Here is a 17,319-nt window from a genome sequence, read left to right on the forward strand (position 1 = left end):
TGCCCTAGAACAAGAAGTAAAAGTGTTATTAATGTAACATTGTGCACTTGAAAAAATGTTTGCACTTGTGTTATGTAACGTTTAAGAAAAGAGCCTCCCATAAAGGGAAGAAAAGTTTACATAACCTATTGTAATGCATATTCTATAATTTTTGCATATGTCTGTAACCATTTATTTTCTTTTTGTTATCCCAGTCCAGGAGTACTGGATTTAATGGGGGGTGTAACACCCCAGGTAACCGGTTGTTACAGCGGCATTGCTTTCCTCATGGGGAGAGTGATGTCATGCTTGGAAGCGAGGAAGGATCCCTTTAACAGGTATTCAGCACATACAACACCATTCTGACTCCAGGCCAGATGGGGGAGCTCTACACTCGACTTCAGGGGAGATGCTCTCTCTGGTCAGGAGGAGGAGTCAGTTGCTAGGCAGTTGCTAGGCAGTTGGGGAGAGTTAGTCAGTTGGTGAAAGGAGAGTGAGGAAGGAAAGCTGAGGCCATGCAGACGAGTGATTATGCAGCTCCTGGGAAGGATAAAGAGAGCAGAGGAACATGTAAAGAGACTGAAAGGAGGAAGGAGCAAAGGCGAAGTGAAGAGCAGAAGAGAGAAGTTGCAACTGAACTTCCTCAATGCTGAGCGCATATAATGGTAGCCCGAAGACCGGGGTTGTGGGGGAAGCCATACCATACCATCCCAGCTGCTATAACATCACCACAGGTGGCGTCACAAACTTTTATTATTTTACAAATCCCTTTAAAGAATTTCCCTTTAACATGGATGCCCAGGGCCACGGACCAGGTCACCGCCGGCGTGACACATCCCTTTAAGTACTGCACCCGGTACTGAGTACCCCAGGCCCTGGCGGGCGTTCCACACACAGACACACAGACACAGACACACACACGTCTCTTCCTTGTCTCCTCTGAAATTCACTCACTGACTAAGATGGCTCCCAATTTCTCCAAAGAAAACATCCAGTCTAAAATCTAATGCCCACCTAAGGATTGGCCTATTAGAATAACCCTTCTAAGAACTAACAGGATATACAGTCAAATTCTGAAGCATTGTAGCACAGCAGTGCCATCTAATGGCCAAGATAAATAACATATTTTACGATAAAATACAATTAAATAGTTCCAGAGAGGCGTGGAACTCCTCGACCACCCCCTCACAGCACTACCTGTGAATAATGATGGGGGCAGTGCTGGTCTCATAAATAGTCATGAAGTCACTGCTTGCATCCAGCACATGTGAAGCGGCAGGAGAAGCTGAGGCCAGTCCTGAAGAGAAATCCTTAAAATGGAACTGTCATTTAATTTTTGTTTTCAAATGACAGTAGTCCTATAGACTATGTTCACATGTTGCATTTTTGCAACTTTTTTATGTTTTTTTATACAAATTTTTAGCTGCGTTTCACAGTACCAGCAAAGCACACACCTTGTTTTTTTTCCTGACTGTTTTGTCAAAGAGCTGAATTTTTGCAAAATGCAGCATGTCTGTTCTTTCAGCGCTTATGCAGCGCTTTTCACCCATTGAGTGCAAAAAACTCTGCAAAAAATGGAGGTATCAGGTCTAGCTGCATTTTTTGTGCCAAAAGCTGATAAAGTAGAATCAGATTATTTTTTATGCACTAAACTTTATCAGCATGCACAAGAGATACATGTACCCTGATAAAAAAGCAGTAAAAATCGCAGCAAAAACGCAGCCAAAAGTGTGGCAAACACTCAGCAAAACCTGCTTTTTTATGTTGTTTCTTTACTGTGAAAAGTGGAGGTTTTGCCTGCAGAATAAAGACTCATCAAAAATGCAACGTGGGAATATAGCCTTAAACTTGCTTGGGATCGGTGTGGGACTGGGTCCTAAGACCCTAACCAATTGCTAAAAAAACACTACAGAGAAGTGCTTAGCTTCTGCAATAGTCTTGCACACAACTTAGTATGGGTCTAATAGAAAGTTTATTGAGTCACTGTATGGCTGTATTATTAATTCTTTGTATGGTTATCATTTTTAGTCATTTTATGGCAGTATCATTTAGTCTCCATATGGTGGTATTATTCAGTCTCTATATTCTGGCTGCATTTAGTCATTGTATGACAGTATTATTTAGCCACAGTAGAATGATGTTACTATATCTGATTGTATAATTCAATCTCTGTATCTTGGTAATATATACAGTGGGATGTAAAAGTTTGGGCACCCCTGGTCAAAATTACTGTTATTGTGAACATTTACGCAAGTTAAAAATGAAATAATCTCTAAAAGGGCTAATGTTAAAGGGAACCTGTCACCTGAATTTGGCGGGACCGGTTTTCGGTCATATGGGCGGGGTTTTCGGGTGTTTGATTCACCCTTTCCTTACCCGCTGGCTGTATGCTGGCCGCAATATTGGATTGAAGTTCATTCTCTGTCCTCAGTAGTACACGCCTGCGCAAGGCAATCTTGCCTTGCGCACACGCAGTATGCTTTGCCCAACTGCGGGCAAAGCCGAAAGGCATTAGTGCGCATGCGCCAGCGCACTATGTCCCGGAAGTATTTTGCTGTGTTCCGGGACATAGTGCGCCGGCGCATGCGCACTAATGCTGCAGCAAAGAGTATTTCAATTCTTGTTTGAGGGATTTTCATCAATTCTTCCTTGGACAATTCTACCAGTTCTGTGAGATTCCTTGCACACACTGCTATTTTGAGGTCTACCACAGATTTTCAATGATGTTCAGAACAGGGGACTCTGAGGGTAATTATAAAACCTTCAGCTTCCACCTTTTGAGTTCATCTATTGTGGATTTTGACTTGTGTTTAGGATCATTATCCATTTGTAGAATCATCCTCTTTTCACCTTCTCCTTTTTTACAGATGGTGTTATGTTTGCATCAATAATTTGTTGAAATGTCATTGAGTTCTTTCTTCCCTCTATCCTTGAAATGTTCTTTGTGCCATTGGATGCAACCCAACCCTGAAGCATGATTGATCCATCCCCATGCTTAATGGTTCGCAAGATGTTCTTTTCCTGAAATTCTGTGCCATTTTTTTCTCCACAGACCTTTTATCATTGTGGTCAAATAGGTCTCTTTTAACCTTTTAACCTCATTGGTTACAAAAGACTTTCCAAAATGCATCATGCTTTTTTAGATGTTCTTTTGCATACTTATGAAGCTCAATTTTATGGTGAGGACACAGGAGACGTTTCTGATGACTCTTCCATGAAGGACATATTTGTGCAGGTGTCTCTGAACAGAAGAACAATGCACTACAACTCCAGAGTCTGCAAAATTTTTCTGGAGGTCTTTTGCAGTTAAGTGGGGGTTCTTATTTGCCTCTTTAGCAATCCTACAAGAAGTTCTCACTGAAATTTTGCTTAGTTTTCCATACCTTATCTTGACCTCCAATGTTCCAGTTAACTGCTATTTCTTAATTACATTTTGAACTGTGGAAATTGTATCTGGATATTGTTTATTGTCCTTTTATGAGGACACATTCATTTGTGCCTAGGGCCGCCTGAACTATATATACAGTATGGGTCTGATCATGGCCTAAGGGAGAGTAATGAGAAACGGGTTGCACAAATGCTGCCTCACTTAACCCTCTACCAACCATAAATTTTGAAAAAAGTCACAGAGAAAAAAAGCAGAGATGACCACCTGCTCAGGCCTCCAAAACAAATGCACTGGCAGGGTGCAGTGGACACGATTACTGATGTCAGAAACACAGATGCAGCAATACCGATGAAACAACCACTTTCAATACAGTGTTGGCTGCTTGGTATTTTATTGCACAAAAGATAAGCGATAATAGTCTGTATGTGGCGTTCTTCACACAGGCAATGCAGAGCATCTGGCTAAGAGCCTATTAGTAGCGCACACACAGGCGGGCCGCCCAGTGCTACAAAATGCATGCTGTGTGAACAGAGGCCACAGTTTACAGAGCCATCTTGGTCCAACCGCACCCTGTAAGATAAAGTGCAAAAAAATATCAATGTATGTAAGGTATTGGTTAATATTGGGGCCACAATACATAAGCTGGCAACCCACATCAAGGGTCCTTACCTTTGCCAGTCCTAGCGCTAAACATTAAACAAAGCTCTCCAACACAAAAAGAGGACTTAAAGATCCTCAAAAAATTTTTTTTAAAAAGTCACAGAGAGAAAAAAGCAGAGATGATTACCTGCTCAGGCCTCCAAAACAAATGCACTGGCAGGGTGCAGCGGACCCGATTAATGATGGTAGAAACACAGGTGCAACAATACCAATGAAACAACCACTTTCAATCTAGTGTTGGCTGCTTGGTATTATAGTGCACAAAAAGATAAAAGATAATAGTCTGTATGTGGCGTTATTCACACAGGCAATGCAGAGCGTCTGGCTAACAGCCTATTACTAACGCACATGGCTCTGTAAACTGTGGCCTCTGTTCACACAGCATGCATTTTGCAGCACTGGGTAGCCCGTCTGCATGTGCGTTACTAAAAGACCACACTATTTTCTTTTTTTTTACCATGTTCACTAAATGGTAAAACTGGCCTGCCATTATGCCCAATCTGACTCCACATTCTGCCCAACCTGACTCCACATTCTGCCCAACCTGACTCCACATTCTGCCCAATCTGTCTCCACATTCTGCCCAATCTGACTCCACATTCTGCCCAATCTGTCTCCACATTCTGCCCAATCTGACTCCACATTCTGCCCCATCTGTCTCCACATTCTGCCCCATCTGTCTCCACATTCTGCCCCATCTGTCTCCACATTCAGCCCCATCTGACTCCATATTCTGCCCCATCTGTCTCCACATTCTGCCGCATCTGACTCCATATTCTACCCCATTTGACTCCATATTCTGCCCCACATGACTCCACATTCTGCCCAATCTGCCTCCACATTCTGCCCATCTGACTCCACATTCAGCCCCATCTGACTCCACATCTCACCGGAATGGCAGGACGGAGCTGCTGCTGAGAGCTGAAGGACCTGTTGTGATGTCATTGTCATGTGACCAGGAGGCAGAGCTCATAAATGGTGATAATGATGGCGTCACCACAGGTCCTTCAGTTCTTGATTTCTAACAGTTCGGGTGTTGGCTGCTGAGCTGATGTGTGCACCCGGCAGGTCAGGTGGAGGGCAGATCTGTCTGTTGCTGTGCGGGAGGAATCTCCTGCATGGCAACAGATTTTTACTTTTTGCTGGTGCTGGCGTGCCTCTGACCTGCCAGGCCTCTGACCCCTCAGGGCCCGTTTGCATTGGCGACTGCTGCAACCGTGGTAGTTACGCCCATGGATGATACAAATTTCAAAATTTCAAAATAGTTTTTTTGAAATTTGTATTCATTAGCCTTCTGACTGAGCACTCCGCCTTTTAGCCTCAGGTGTTTTTAATCCCAGCAGGACCCTACCCCTCCACAGAGATATAGATTTCAGTCTAAGAGAGAATTCATATTAAGTTCGCATACAGATGAAGACTTTATTCTAAGAGAGGATTGGCATTAAGTTAGGTCCTGGAAATGAGAAACGCCTTAACGTGGCTTTCAGGTACACATGAATTGGCCAATCTATATGCTAAGCTTTCTCAATTTTTCATATTTCTAGTGCAGTAATACAATTCAATTTTCAGATTTCATATTTGCATGCTATGGTGCTACAGTGTGCTGCTTAATTTGCTATGTGATTATGAGTTGATAGACATCAAACAATTTTAGGTTCTTTTTTATTTAAGTGGTGAAAAAAAATCCAAACTTTGGTAAGAAAAAGTGCCATTTTTTGAGACCCATAGATTCTCCATTTTTCGTGATTTGGGGCTGTGTGAGGGCTTATTTTTGCGCATCGAGCTGATGTTTTTATTGATACCATTTTGGTGTAGATACGATCTTTTGAGTGCCTGTTATTGCATTTTATTGCAATGTAACAGTGACCAAACCAACGTAATTCTGGCATTTTGAATTTTTTTCTTGTTATGCCAATCGGGTTAATTTTTTTCTTATATTGAAAGATCGGGCGATTCTGAACGCGGTGATACCAAATATGTGTATATTTGATTTTTTGTATTGTTTTATTTTGAAAGGGGTGTGATTTGAACATTTATATATTTTTTATATTTTTAAAAACTTTTTTTTACTTCTTACATGCTTCAATAGTCTCCATGGGAGACTAGAAGCTGCAGTTGTCCGATCGGCTCTACTACATACAGGCGATGATCAGATCTCTTCTATGTAGCAGAAATGTTCTGTTGCTATGAGCGCCAACCACTGGCGATGCTCTTAGCAATCTGGCTATGACAACTATAGAGGTCTGCTGGAGACCTCTAATTGTCTTGCCAACCCATCGTTGACCCACGATTACTTGACCGGGTCACCGGTGGGCGGGATTTCTGGCGCGCTTGCCGGAAGCGAGAGTTAAATGCCGCTGTCAGAGATTGTTCAAAACAACTAACATGTGCCGGGAAAGATGTGGGCATAGCGCCGGAGCCCACATCAAAGGGAAGGATTCTGACATGGGCGTACTACATCAAAGGGAGGGATTCCAACATCAGAAAGGGGTTAAAGGGAATCTGTCATAAGGTTCTTGTACCCTCATCAGAAAACAGTATAATGTTGGAAAAGAGACCCTGATTCCAGCATGTATCACTTTATTTACTGGGTGCAGCAAAATCAGAGTTTTTAGATGTAAGCAGCAGAGCTGAGAAAGCTGACACCACCCATACCACAGCTTGCTGTGAACATTGTCTATTGACAGTAACCTGTTTATCAGAGGTCAGGGCGTGGACAGATCCGGACTCAGAGCCGTAGTCTAGGCAGTTATAATCTGGTGATAAAATGTTCATTGTAATAAAACAACAGCACACAGTCTAATAAGGCTATGTGCACACGTCAGGATTTCTAGCAGAAATTTTCCTGACAAAAACCGGACATTTCTGCCAGAAATCCGCATGCGTTTTTTTCGCGGAAAAAAACACACCATGTGCACAAAACATGCAGAATGCATTCTAAATGATAGGATGCATAATGTATGCGTTTTAATGAGTTTTTATAGCGTTCTCGAAAAAAACGCGAAAAAACCTGAACGTGTGCACATACCCTTAATTACACATCCTTGAAATCTGTGTCTCAGCCTCTACCTCATGCTATCCTCAGATTACATAGCAAAAACCTGCTAAGGCTATGTTCACACGGTGCGTTTTTTGGTGCGGATCCGGAGCGGAATTTCAGCTGCGGATCCGCATCCGTTTTCCATGTTGGTTACAGTACAATGTAACCCAATGGAAAACAAAATCCGCTGTGCCGACGATCCTTTTTTCCCCAGGAAAATCCGCGCGGATTTGCCTGCGGAAAAAAGAAGTACCATGTCAATTCTTTCTCTGGATTCCGCTGCGGGTTTCCAGCAGCACCAATAGGAAACTGCATTTGGAAACCCGCAGTGGAATCCGCAGAAGAAAAAGGATCAAAATCCGCAGCTAAAATCAGCGCTGAATTTTAGCTGCGGTTTTTCAAAACAGGACAGGAAAAAAAACTGATGAAAAAACTGAACGTGTGAACGTAGCCTAACAGATCCCCTGCTGTTGTATGCAGAGAAATGTTTTTCTGCTCTATTTCTCTACATTCTGTAGGCCACAGGTCGTTTTAGACCTTCAGTCTGCAGAACTGCAGATCCTGGGAGGGGCAACGTGTTGATGTAATCGTGCCAGGACTCTGACATCCTGTGGTTGCCCCATGGTCCATCATACAGTGTGGGGGCTACTAAAGAGACCTTCATACAGAGTGGGGCTACTAAGGAGGCCTTCATACAGTGTGAGAACTTGTAAGGGGGTCCTCATATAGAGTAGGGATTACTAAGGGGGCCTTGAAACAGTGCGGTGGCTGCTAATAGGTCCATTATACAGAGTGGGGGGTACTAAGGGGACCATTATACAGTTTGGGGCTACTAAGGGGCCATTATACAGTGTGTGGGCTACTGTGGAGCCATCATGAAGTGTGAGGGTTACTGTGGGGCCCATTATACAGTATGGGGACCACAGTGAAGGCATCATACAGTTTTGGGAGGGCATCATACTGTGTATAATAAAGCTGTGGGGACATGATACAGTTAAGGGAGCTATGGGGGCATTTTATTGTGCATATTGGAGCTGTGGGCCCATCATATTGTGTGTAGGAGAGCTGTGGGCCCATCATACTGTGTATAGAAAGTATGTGGACACATCGTACTGTTAATAGGAGAGCTGTGGGGGCATTATACTGTGTATAGAGTAGCTATGGGCCCATCTTATCTTGTATAGATGAGCTGTGGGCCCATCATATTAGGTATAGTGGAACTGTAGGGACATCATACTATGTATAGGGGAGCTTTGGTTGCATCATATTGCATATATGGGAGCTGTGGACTAATTGTACTGTGTATAAGGAAGCTGTGAGCCCAACATATTGTGTATGGAGGAGCTGTGAGCCCATCATACTGTGTATAAGGGAGTTTGGGGAACATCATACTGTGTTTAAGGGAGCTGTCTAGACATCATATTGTGTATAGGGGAGCTATGGTGCCATTATACTGTGAATAAAGTAGCTGTAGGCCCATCCTTCTGTGTATGGGAGAGCTGTGGGACCATCACACTGTGTATAGAGTAGCTATGGGCCCATCTTATCATATATAGATAAGCTGTGGGCCCATCATATTGGGTATAGTGGAACTGTAGGGACATCATACTATGTATAGGGGAGCTTTGGTTGCATCATATGGGAGCTGTGGACTCATTGTACTGTGTATAAGGAAGCTGTGGGCCCAACATATTGTGTATGGGGGAGCTGTGAGCCCATCATACTGTGTATAAGGGAGTTTTTGGAACATCATACTGTGTTTAACCCCTTCCTGACGTCGGACGGGATAGTACGTCCGACGTCAGGTCCCCTGCTTTGATGCAGGGCTCCGCGGTGAGCCCGCATCAAAGCCGGGACATGTCAGCTGTTTTGAACAGCTGACATGTGCCCGCAATAGCGGCGGGTGAAATCGCGATTCACCCGCCGCTATTAACTAGTTAAATGCCGCTGTCAAATGCAGACAGCGGCATTTAACTACCGCATCCGGCCGGGCGGCCGGAAATGACGTTATCGCCGACCCCCGTCACATGATCGGGGGTCGGCGATGCTTCAGTATTGTAACCATAGAGGTCCTTGAGACCTCTATGGTTACTGATCGCCGGTAGCTGTGAGCGCCACCCTGTGGTCGGCGCTCACAGCACACCTGATTTTCTGCTGCATAGCAGCGATCTGATGATCGCTGTTATGTAGCAGAGGCGATCGAATTGTGCCTGCTTCTAGCCTCCCATGGAGGCTATTGAAGCATGGCAAAAGTAAAAAAAAAAAGTAAAAAAAATGTGAAAAAAATAAAAAAAAAACATAAAAGTTTAAATCACCCCCCTTTCGCCCCAATCAAAATAAATCAATAAAAAAAAAAAATCAAACCTACACATATTTGGTATCGCCGCGTTCAGAATCACCCGATCGATCAATAAATAAAAGCATTAACCTGATCGCTAAACGGCGTAATGAGAAAAAAATCCGAAATGCCAGAATTACGTTTTTTTGGTCGCCGTGACATTGCATTAAAATGCAATAATGGGCGATCAAAAATACGTATCTGCACCAAAATGGTATCATTAAAAACGCCAGCTCGGCACGCAAAAAATAAGCCCTCAACCGACCCCAGATCATGAAAAATGGAGACGCTACGAGTATCGGAAAATGGCACAATTTTTTTTTTTTTTTTTTAGCAAAGTTTGGAATTTTTTTTCACCACTTAGGTAAAAAATAACCTAGTCATGTTAGGTGTCTATGAACTCGTAATGACCTGGAAAATCATAATGGCAGGTCAGTTTTAGCATTTAGTGAACCTAGCAAAAAAGCCAAGCAAAAAACTAGTGTGGGATTGCACTTTTTTTGCAATTTCACCGCACTTGGAATTGTTTTCCCCTTTTCTAGTACACGACATGGTAAAACCAATGATGTCGTTCAAAAGTACAACTTGTCCTGCAAAAAATAAGCCCTCACATGGCCAAATTGACGGAAAAATAAAAAAGTTATGGCTCTGGGAAGGAGGGGAGTGAAAAACGAATACGGAAAAAACGGAAAATCCCACGGTCATGAAGGGGTTAAGGGAGCTGTTGAGACATCATATTGTGTATAGGGGAGCTATGGTTCCATTATACTGGGTATAAAGTAGCTGTAGGCCCATCCTTCTGTGTATGGGAGAGCTGTGGGACCATCACACTATGTATTGGGGAGCTGTGGGACCATCACACTGTGTATTGGGGAGCTGTGGGACCATCACACTGTGTATGGGGGAGCTGTGGGCCCATCACACTGTGTATGGGGGAGCTGTGGGCCCATCATACTGTGCACAGGGGAGTTGTGGGAACATCAGACTGTGTATAGAGGAGCTGTTAAGGGGAGGGGGACTCCAGGAACATTATTAAATGTTAAAAAGTGAACTTCTAGTATTGTGACTGTCAAAAGAGCACAAAGGGGACATTATTACTTTATAGGGGCAAAATGTGGGCACTGTTTTGTAGGGCACGTGCACAAAGCATTAATATTTTTTAAGAGGGCAATTTTACCATGTTGAAGACAGAAGAGATGCATTATACTTTCTAAAGGGTACAGTGGTGGGCATTATTATGACACTGTTTTTTTGCCACACAGCTGTTGCAGCAATAAGGACACATATGGCAGCACGGGCTCAATATTGGGGTTTCAGTAGGATGAAGAGTTTGTGCAGGTTGGGGATGGTGCTGGGAATGTAAGAAGTGAAATATGACTTTGGTCTAAACTCTGCAGATAATTTGTGGCTGGAGAAGTTTTGATGTTGCTCTGGGCCAGATGGAAAAGACGGGAAAAGTGAACAACTCCATCAGAAAAAATGTCACCTAGAATCCAATACATTACTATACTGTAATCTCTTATATGTCCTGTAGGACTGGTATCTACCACTATATGATCACCATATGATGGCAATATTTGTTGTCTTTGTATAGAGATTTATTTTCAGTAACAGCTCGGTCATCTGATGAGGTTCCCTTATACCCACATTTAGGGTGCACCACTATAAGGGTACCGTCACACAGTGCCATCTTCATCGCTACGACGGCACGATCCGTGACGTCGCAGCGTCGTATGATTATCGCTCCAGCGTCGTAGACTGCGGTCACACTTTGCAATCACGGCGCTGGAGCGATGCCGAAGTCCCCGGGTAACCAGGGTAAACATCGGGTTACTAAGCGCAGGGCCGCGCTTAGTAACCCGATGTTTACCCTGGTTACCAGCGTAAATGTAAAAAAACCAAACAGTACATACTTACATTCCGGTGTCTGTCCCCCGGCGTTCTGCTTCTCTGCACTGTGTAAGCACCAGAGCCGGAAAGCAGAGCGGTGACGTCACCGCTGTGCTAGCTTTCCGGCCGGCAGGCGCTCACAGTGCAGAGAAGCTGAGACACCGGAGGACAGACACCGGAATGTGAGTATGTACTGTTTGTTTTTTTTACGTTTACGCTGGTAACCAGGGTAAACATCGGGTTACTAAGCGCGGCCCTGCGCTTAGTTACCCGATGTTTACCCTGGTTACAAGCGAACACATCGCTGGATCGCTGTCACACACAACGATCCAGCGATGTCAGCGGGTGATCAAGCGACGAAAGAAAGTTCCAAACGATCTGCTACGACGTACGATTCTCAGCGGGGTGTCTGATTGCAGTAGCGTGTCAGACACAACGATATCGTAACGATATCGCTAGAACGTCACGAATCGTGCCGTCGTAGCGATGAAAATGGCACTGTGTGACGGTACCCTAAGTGTTAACATGGTTATCTGGTTAGGGGCCTACTCACGTTTCGCCCCCTCAGCTGAATACCTAGCTACTCCTCTGATTGGTGTGCACATCTTTTGTTCTAGCTATTAAAGAATAGCAGCTGAAAGGAAAGAAAGACATTTAATGACACTTCTGTTTCCATTCAAATGAAGGGTCCTGTACTGTGATGTTTTTAGTTTTTATGATCCAAAATTGGGAATAATTACCAGACATGTGAACAGAGCCCAATAAAGTTTGAACAATATATTCCTGAGGAATATTCTGCCCAACCATAATGCCTCCCCTGACCTTCACTTTCAGGATAAAATAATCTCTCTAGTAATCCCTCTCTCGGTCCCTCTTCCTCCACCTCATCCATCCTTCAGTGTTAAATTGTGCTCCTATAACTCCTCCAAAATGTAGTCAGGTCAGGTCCCCTTTTACCTTTTGCAATGTTGGGAGATTAACCTTTATTTCCGCTTCTGGATCCAGCTTGTAACTTTTTTCTGTGCTGTCTTCCTCTATAAAACGACAAAAAAGTTCTTTCAGACTCCTGCTTGTCATCTCCTCCACCCTTCCCCAGTCTGACCAATCTACAAGTTAATAGAAATAATAGGGGGTGGAAATGTCATGGGATATGTTCACACATACTGGATTTGTTTGCAGAGGTAAATAGGCATAACAAATTCACAACAAATCATGTAGATTTTGTGTATATGTTTTGCATTTTTCAGCCAAACAAGCAAAATAAAAATATCACCAGTATACTCACCTATCTTGGCATCTACATGGCACCATTTTCCTAGACCCCTGCTAGGCTTAGTATCCTGGCTTTATGCAAAGTCACGTCAACCCTAAAACATCATTAAAATGTAGGAGAATATCAGTATACAATGTCTACTATACGCTTCTGTGTAAGCCAAAACAGTGCAGTTCACCTGCCTGAATAAAGTGGATTATTCGTATGCTGATGTCCCACTATTTTTTTATTTTTTATTATTATATGTAGGATGTGTACTGATTAGTGATGAGCGAGTGTACTCGTTGCTCGGGTTTTCCTGAGCACGCTCGGGTGTTCTCCAAGCATTTCTTAGTGCTCAGAGATTTAGTTTTCCTTGCCGCAGCTGCATAATTTACGGCTGCTGGACAGGCTGAATGCATATGAGGATTCCCTAGCAACCTGGCAACCCCCACATGTATTCAGGCTGTCCAGCAGCCATAAATCATGCAGCTGAGGCAACGAAAACTAAATACTCCGAGATCACCCGAGCATGCTCGGGAAAACCCGAGCAACGAGTATACTCGCTCATCACTAGTACTGATCTGATTGATGGATTTTGGCATTACTTTTATCACTGTATTTATTTTGTGACTGCTTCAAATTCTTTCTATTGGCAGTGTGAATGACCACGTGAGTTGTCACAGTATCATGTGACAACATATTACCACTTATGGTCCGAGGGACAGGGAACCCGAAAATAGTTGCCACAAAAGAGCCAAGTGAGGAGTAGTTAAGTTTGAAATGGAGAAAAAAATACTAATCAGGAGTAAGTTTACCAACAAAAAAAAGAATTTCAAGATAAAAGCTGAAAGCCATCTAAAAGTAAAAAAGCAAGATTTTATCGACCAGCCCCACTTATAGTTCTATGTAAATCCACAGATAACACAGTGATAAGTCTTTGTGTACCGATGATGAAGTAGATGTTACCTACAGTCCTTTGCAGCATCACAGCAAACACGCAGCGATGACTGTCAACACGTAATGAATGAATACCACCTACATTTACTAAAAAAGAACAAAAATAATAATATAATAATAATAATTTTTATTTATATGGCGCCAACATATTCCGCAGCGCTTTAATAATGAAAAAATAATAATATTGATAAATATGAAAAAAGATATAAATAATACTGCCAGAAAATAACCACGTGTTATTACCATACTGATAATAAAGAAAAAACACTGTGCTAATATTACAGAGAGCATATAGTGCTGGCTACTAGTTTTACACCAGCGCTTTTTAGCCCTTAAGTTTGTATACAGTACAGCTAAATCCAGTGATGCACAACTGATGCCTCCTCTGATCAATTTTGTTAATTTTCCCTTTTCCTCTCCATCTTGTCCAGACCGTCATCACCACTTCTTCCATCAATGTGACATCTCTTTTCTGTAGAACGTAATGCACAGACATTTTTTTTTAATCTCTTTCCCAGTACCTGTCCATTTTTTTTTTCACCTCTACATAAACCGCAAAGTGCAGTTTCCGTTCTATTTCCGTGTGAGTTGACAAGGATGAACTAAACTTTTTTACTTAGTTTTTGCTATTATCCACATTAAAAAGGTCATAAACTGCACCGATTTTCACATACCAATGGAGCAGACAGAAAAAAAATATTTCCTGCTTTTATTGTAGCTGATTAGCTTTACTGTTTAGACTAGGACTTATTGAGCAGAGTCATCTCTTTATTTTATGCTGCTGAAGTCTTAGATAATATTTATATAGCAATAATATAAACACAGATAAGCGTTTGAAAAAATCTGTTGCACACCTAAAGGTGTATTTCCACCTGTCGATAAGCCCATCATCTGTCATGTAATGGCTTGTTTAGACAGGCCGACTAAAATTCTTCTGTGGGTATAAAATATCATTGTTATCGGTGGGACATTCCCTATTTACACAGGACAATGTGATAATTTTAATGATGTAATCACCTGATGAAGAAGGATTTTGTTAATTCATTTGGTGATTGCTGGCATCTTTGCACAAGCCAATAATTGTTGAACAAGCGTTCTAATGACACCCGTACCTGGTTATCAGCTCATCTAAATGGGCTTTTAGTTTCTGAGGGACGCGCATCCAGATGAAACTAGCGATGGTGCCAGCCGGGTCCTCTACACCACAGGGAAGTCACAGTCGCAGTGAGTGTGACTGCAATTGCTAATCCCTGGCTCAAAGGCCCACTAAGTACAGGGGGCCCACCAGGGGATTTCCCAATCCCCAGGTGGGCAGGCCTGCATAGTTTGATAAGTAAACATCCAGGCCTACTTTCCATACAAAAAATTATATCTGCCCATACTCCGGCCATTCTTTACTTGCCAAAATAGTATCTTCCACATTTCATAACAATATTCAATTAATAGTGTATATGTAATTTATTTACTTAATAGTCTATATTTAATTAATAAAGTACGTTAACATTTTAAATAATTGTATCTTACTGATCAAATAAATTTAACCTTTTTCACAAGTAGGTGGTTTGTTCAGAACTGTAACATTCAGCTGTAACTGCAGCTTAAAGGATGAATTTCCTAGACCAGTGTGTAAAGTGTATAACGTGGGTTTGCACATCCGATATAATTCTTTCTTAGGTAAATACCACAAAAAAATATTATTTTTTAAGGTTATATGTTTGCCATTCCACAATGTCATCTGTTACTAAACTCATAAAATAGAATTTCTGAGCAAGTTTTCGATTTCTACAGAACTTTAACAAGTCTGAGTAAAGGGTGAATTCTGCAGGTGTGAGCATTACTGTATCTTACAAAGCCATCAAGAGTATATTTTGCTGTCTGCGTTCTGATGTTTGTGTTGCTCCTCCTTCTCTTCCCCTTCTTTGAAATGAGGGTATAGGCACCTAAAATCAGTAGTGAGAAGACTCTTCATTAAATGCCTGCACAAGCCCACATGTTGAAGAGTTTGTCACAGGATTCAGGTAATAATTATATTTCTAACTATAGTTACAGAAAAAATAGCAATAGCATCATTTAGGAGCAATATATTGTGAACACCTTTGTATTTGGCTAAAAGATTGGCCATAATCACCGAGAGTCAAGAAACTAGAGAAAGTTTAACAGTAAAAATTGAAAGGTTTGAAGAGCTAATGATAGAAACAGAGTGAGGTTAAAATAATCAGGTCAAAGGGACAAATTGACCAGCACTGGTTTACTAGTCAGTACTAGAAGAGCCTCTAGATACTCATATAAGATTATGGTAAGAAAACCAAATGCATCTGAGCCAGCAGTATTTTTGTCCTTGAAGCTATATGTCACATTTTTCAGTAGTCTGAGAAAATAGCTACCCTACTCCTGAAATTGTGCATAGCTTTTATTAAGTACATGAATTCACCAGTTTTTTATATTCTGTGCCATAAAACATTTCTTCTTTCCTCATAAAAAAATGTGTTTTTTTTATATTTTAATTATTTAGATTTTGAAAGTTTTCCCACCTACAAAGAATGGAGAGGTCTGTAATTTTTAAAGTAGGTACACTGTGAGAGACAGAATCTAAAAATAAAAATTAGAAAATCACATTGTATGATCCTTAAATAATTAAATTGCATTTTATTGCATGAAATAACTTTTTGATCACCTACCAACTAGCAAGAATTCTGCTCTCATAAGACCTGTTAGTTTTTCTTTAAGAAGCCCTCCTACTCTGCACTCATTACCTGTATTAATTGCACCTGTTTGAACTCATTACCTGTTTAAAAGACACCTGTCCACACACTCAATCACACTCCAATCTCTTCACCATGGCCAAGACCGAAGAGCTGGCTAAAAACACCAGGGAAAAAATTGTAGACCTGCACAAGGCTGGGATGGGCTGCAGGACAATAGGCAATCAGCTTGATGAGAAGGCAACAACTGTTGGCACAATTATTAGAAAATGGAAGAAACACAAGATGGCTGTCAATCTTCCTTGGTCTGGGGGTCATGCAAAATCTCAGCTTGAGGGGTAAGGATGATTCTGAGACAGGACAGGAATCAGCCCTGAACTACATGGGAAGACCTGGTCAATGACCTGAAGAGAGCTGGGACCACAGTCTCAAACATTACCATTAGTAAGACACTATGCTGTCATGGATTAAAATCTTGCAGGGCACGCAAGCTCCCACTGGTCACACCAGCACATATCCAGGCCCATTTTAAGTTCTCCAATGACCATCTGAATCATCCAGAGGAAGCATGGGAGGTCATGTGGTCAGATGAGACCAAAATAGAACTATTGGGTATCAACCCCACTTGTCATGTTAGGAGGAAGAAGAAAAATGGGTACAATCCCAAGAACATCGTCCCAACCGTGAAGTATGATGGGAAAACATCATCCTTTTGGTGATGATTTTCTGCAAACGGAACAGATGACTGTACAATATTGAAGTAAGGATTGATAGTGTCATGCATCAAGATATTTTGGCTAACAACCACCTACCCAGCATGACAATGACCCAAAACACACAGCCAGGGCAACTAACGAGTGGCTCCATAGGAAGCATTTCAAGGTCCTGGGGTGGCCTAGCCAGTCTCCAGACCTGAACCCAATAGAAAATCTTTAAAGGGAGCTGAAACTCAATGTTGCCCAGCAACAGCCCCGAAGCCTGACAGATCTGGAAAAGAGCTGTATGGATCCCTGCTGCAGTGTGTCCAAACTTGATCAAGAACTACAGGAAACCTCTGACCTCTCTAATTGCAAGCAATGGTTTCTGTACCAAATATTAAGTTCTGTTTTT

The 17,319-nt window shown here is 42.1% G+C and overlaps 1 protein-coding gene across 2 annotated transcripts in view; it reads left to right on the plus strand.

Moving 5' to 3' along the window:
* The first annotated feature begins 482 nt into the window (after window positions 1-482).
* Window positions 483-17,319, plus strand: part of ZAP70 (zeta chain of T cell receptor associated protein kinase 70) — a 210,186-nt gene continuing 193,349 nt past the window's right edge. The window contains exon 1 of one of the 2 annotated variants that reach the window (XM_077273511.1): window positions 483-713. In XM_077273511.1, coding sequence (XP_077129626.1) covers window positions 626-713 — 88 coding nt within the window. In that variant the 5' untranslated portion in view covers window positions 483-625. Of the gene's footprint in view, window positions 714-15,432; window positions 15,526-17,319 lie in introns of those variants that run through there. The other variant, XM_077273518.1, reaches the window with a different exon arrangement.

The sequence above is a fragment of the Ranitomeya variabilis genome, chromosome 1 (genome assembly GCF_051348905.1).
Source record: "Ranitomeya variabilis isolate aRanVar5 chromosome 1, aRanVar5.hap1, whole genome shotgun sequence".
Lineage (NCBI taxonomy): Eukaryota > Metazoa > Chordata > Amphibia > Anura > Dendrobatidae > Ranitomeya > Ranitomeya variabilis.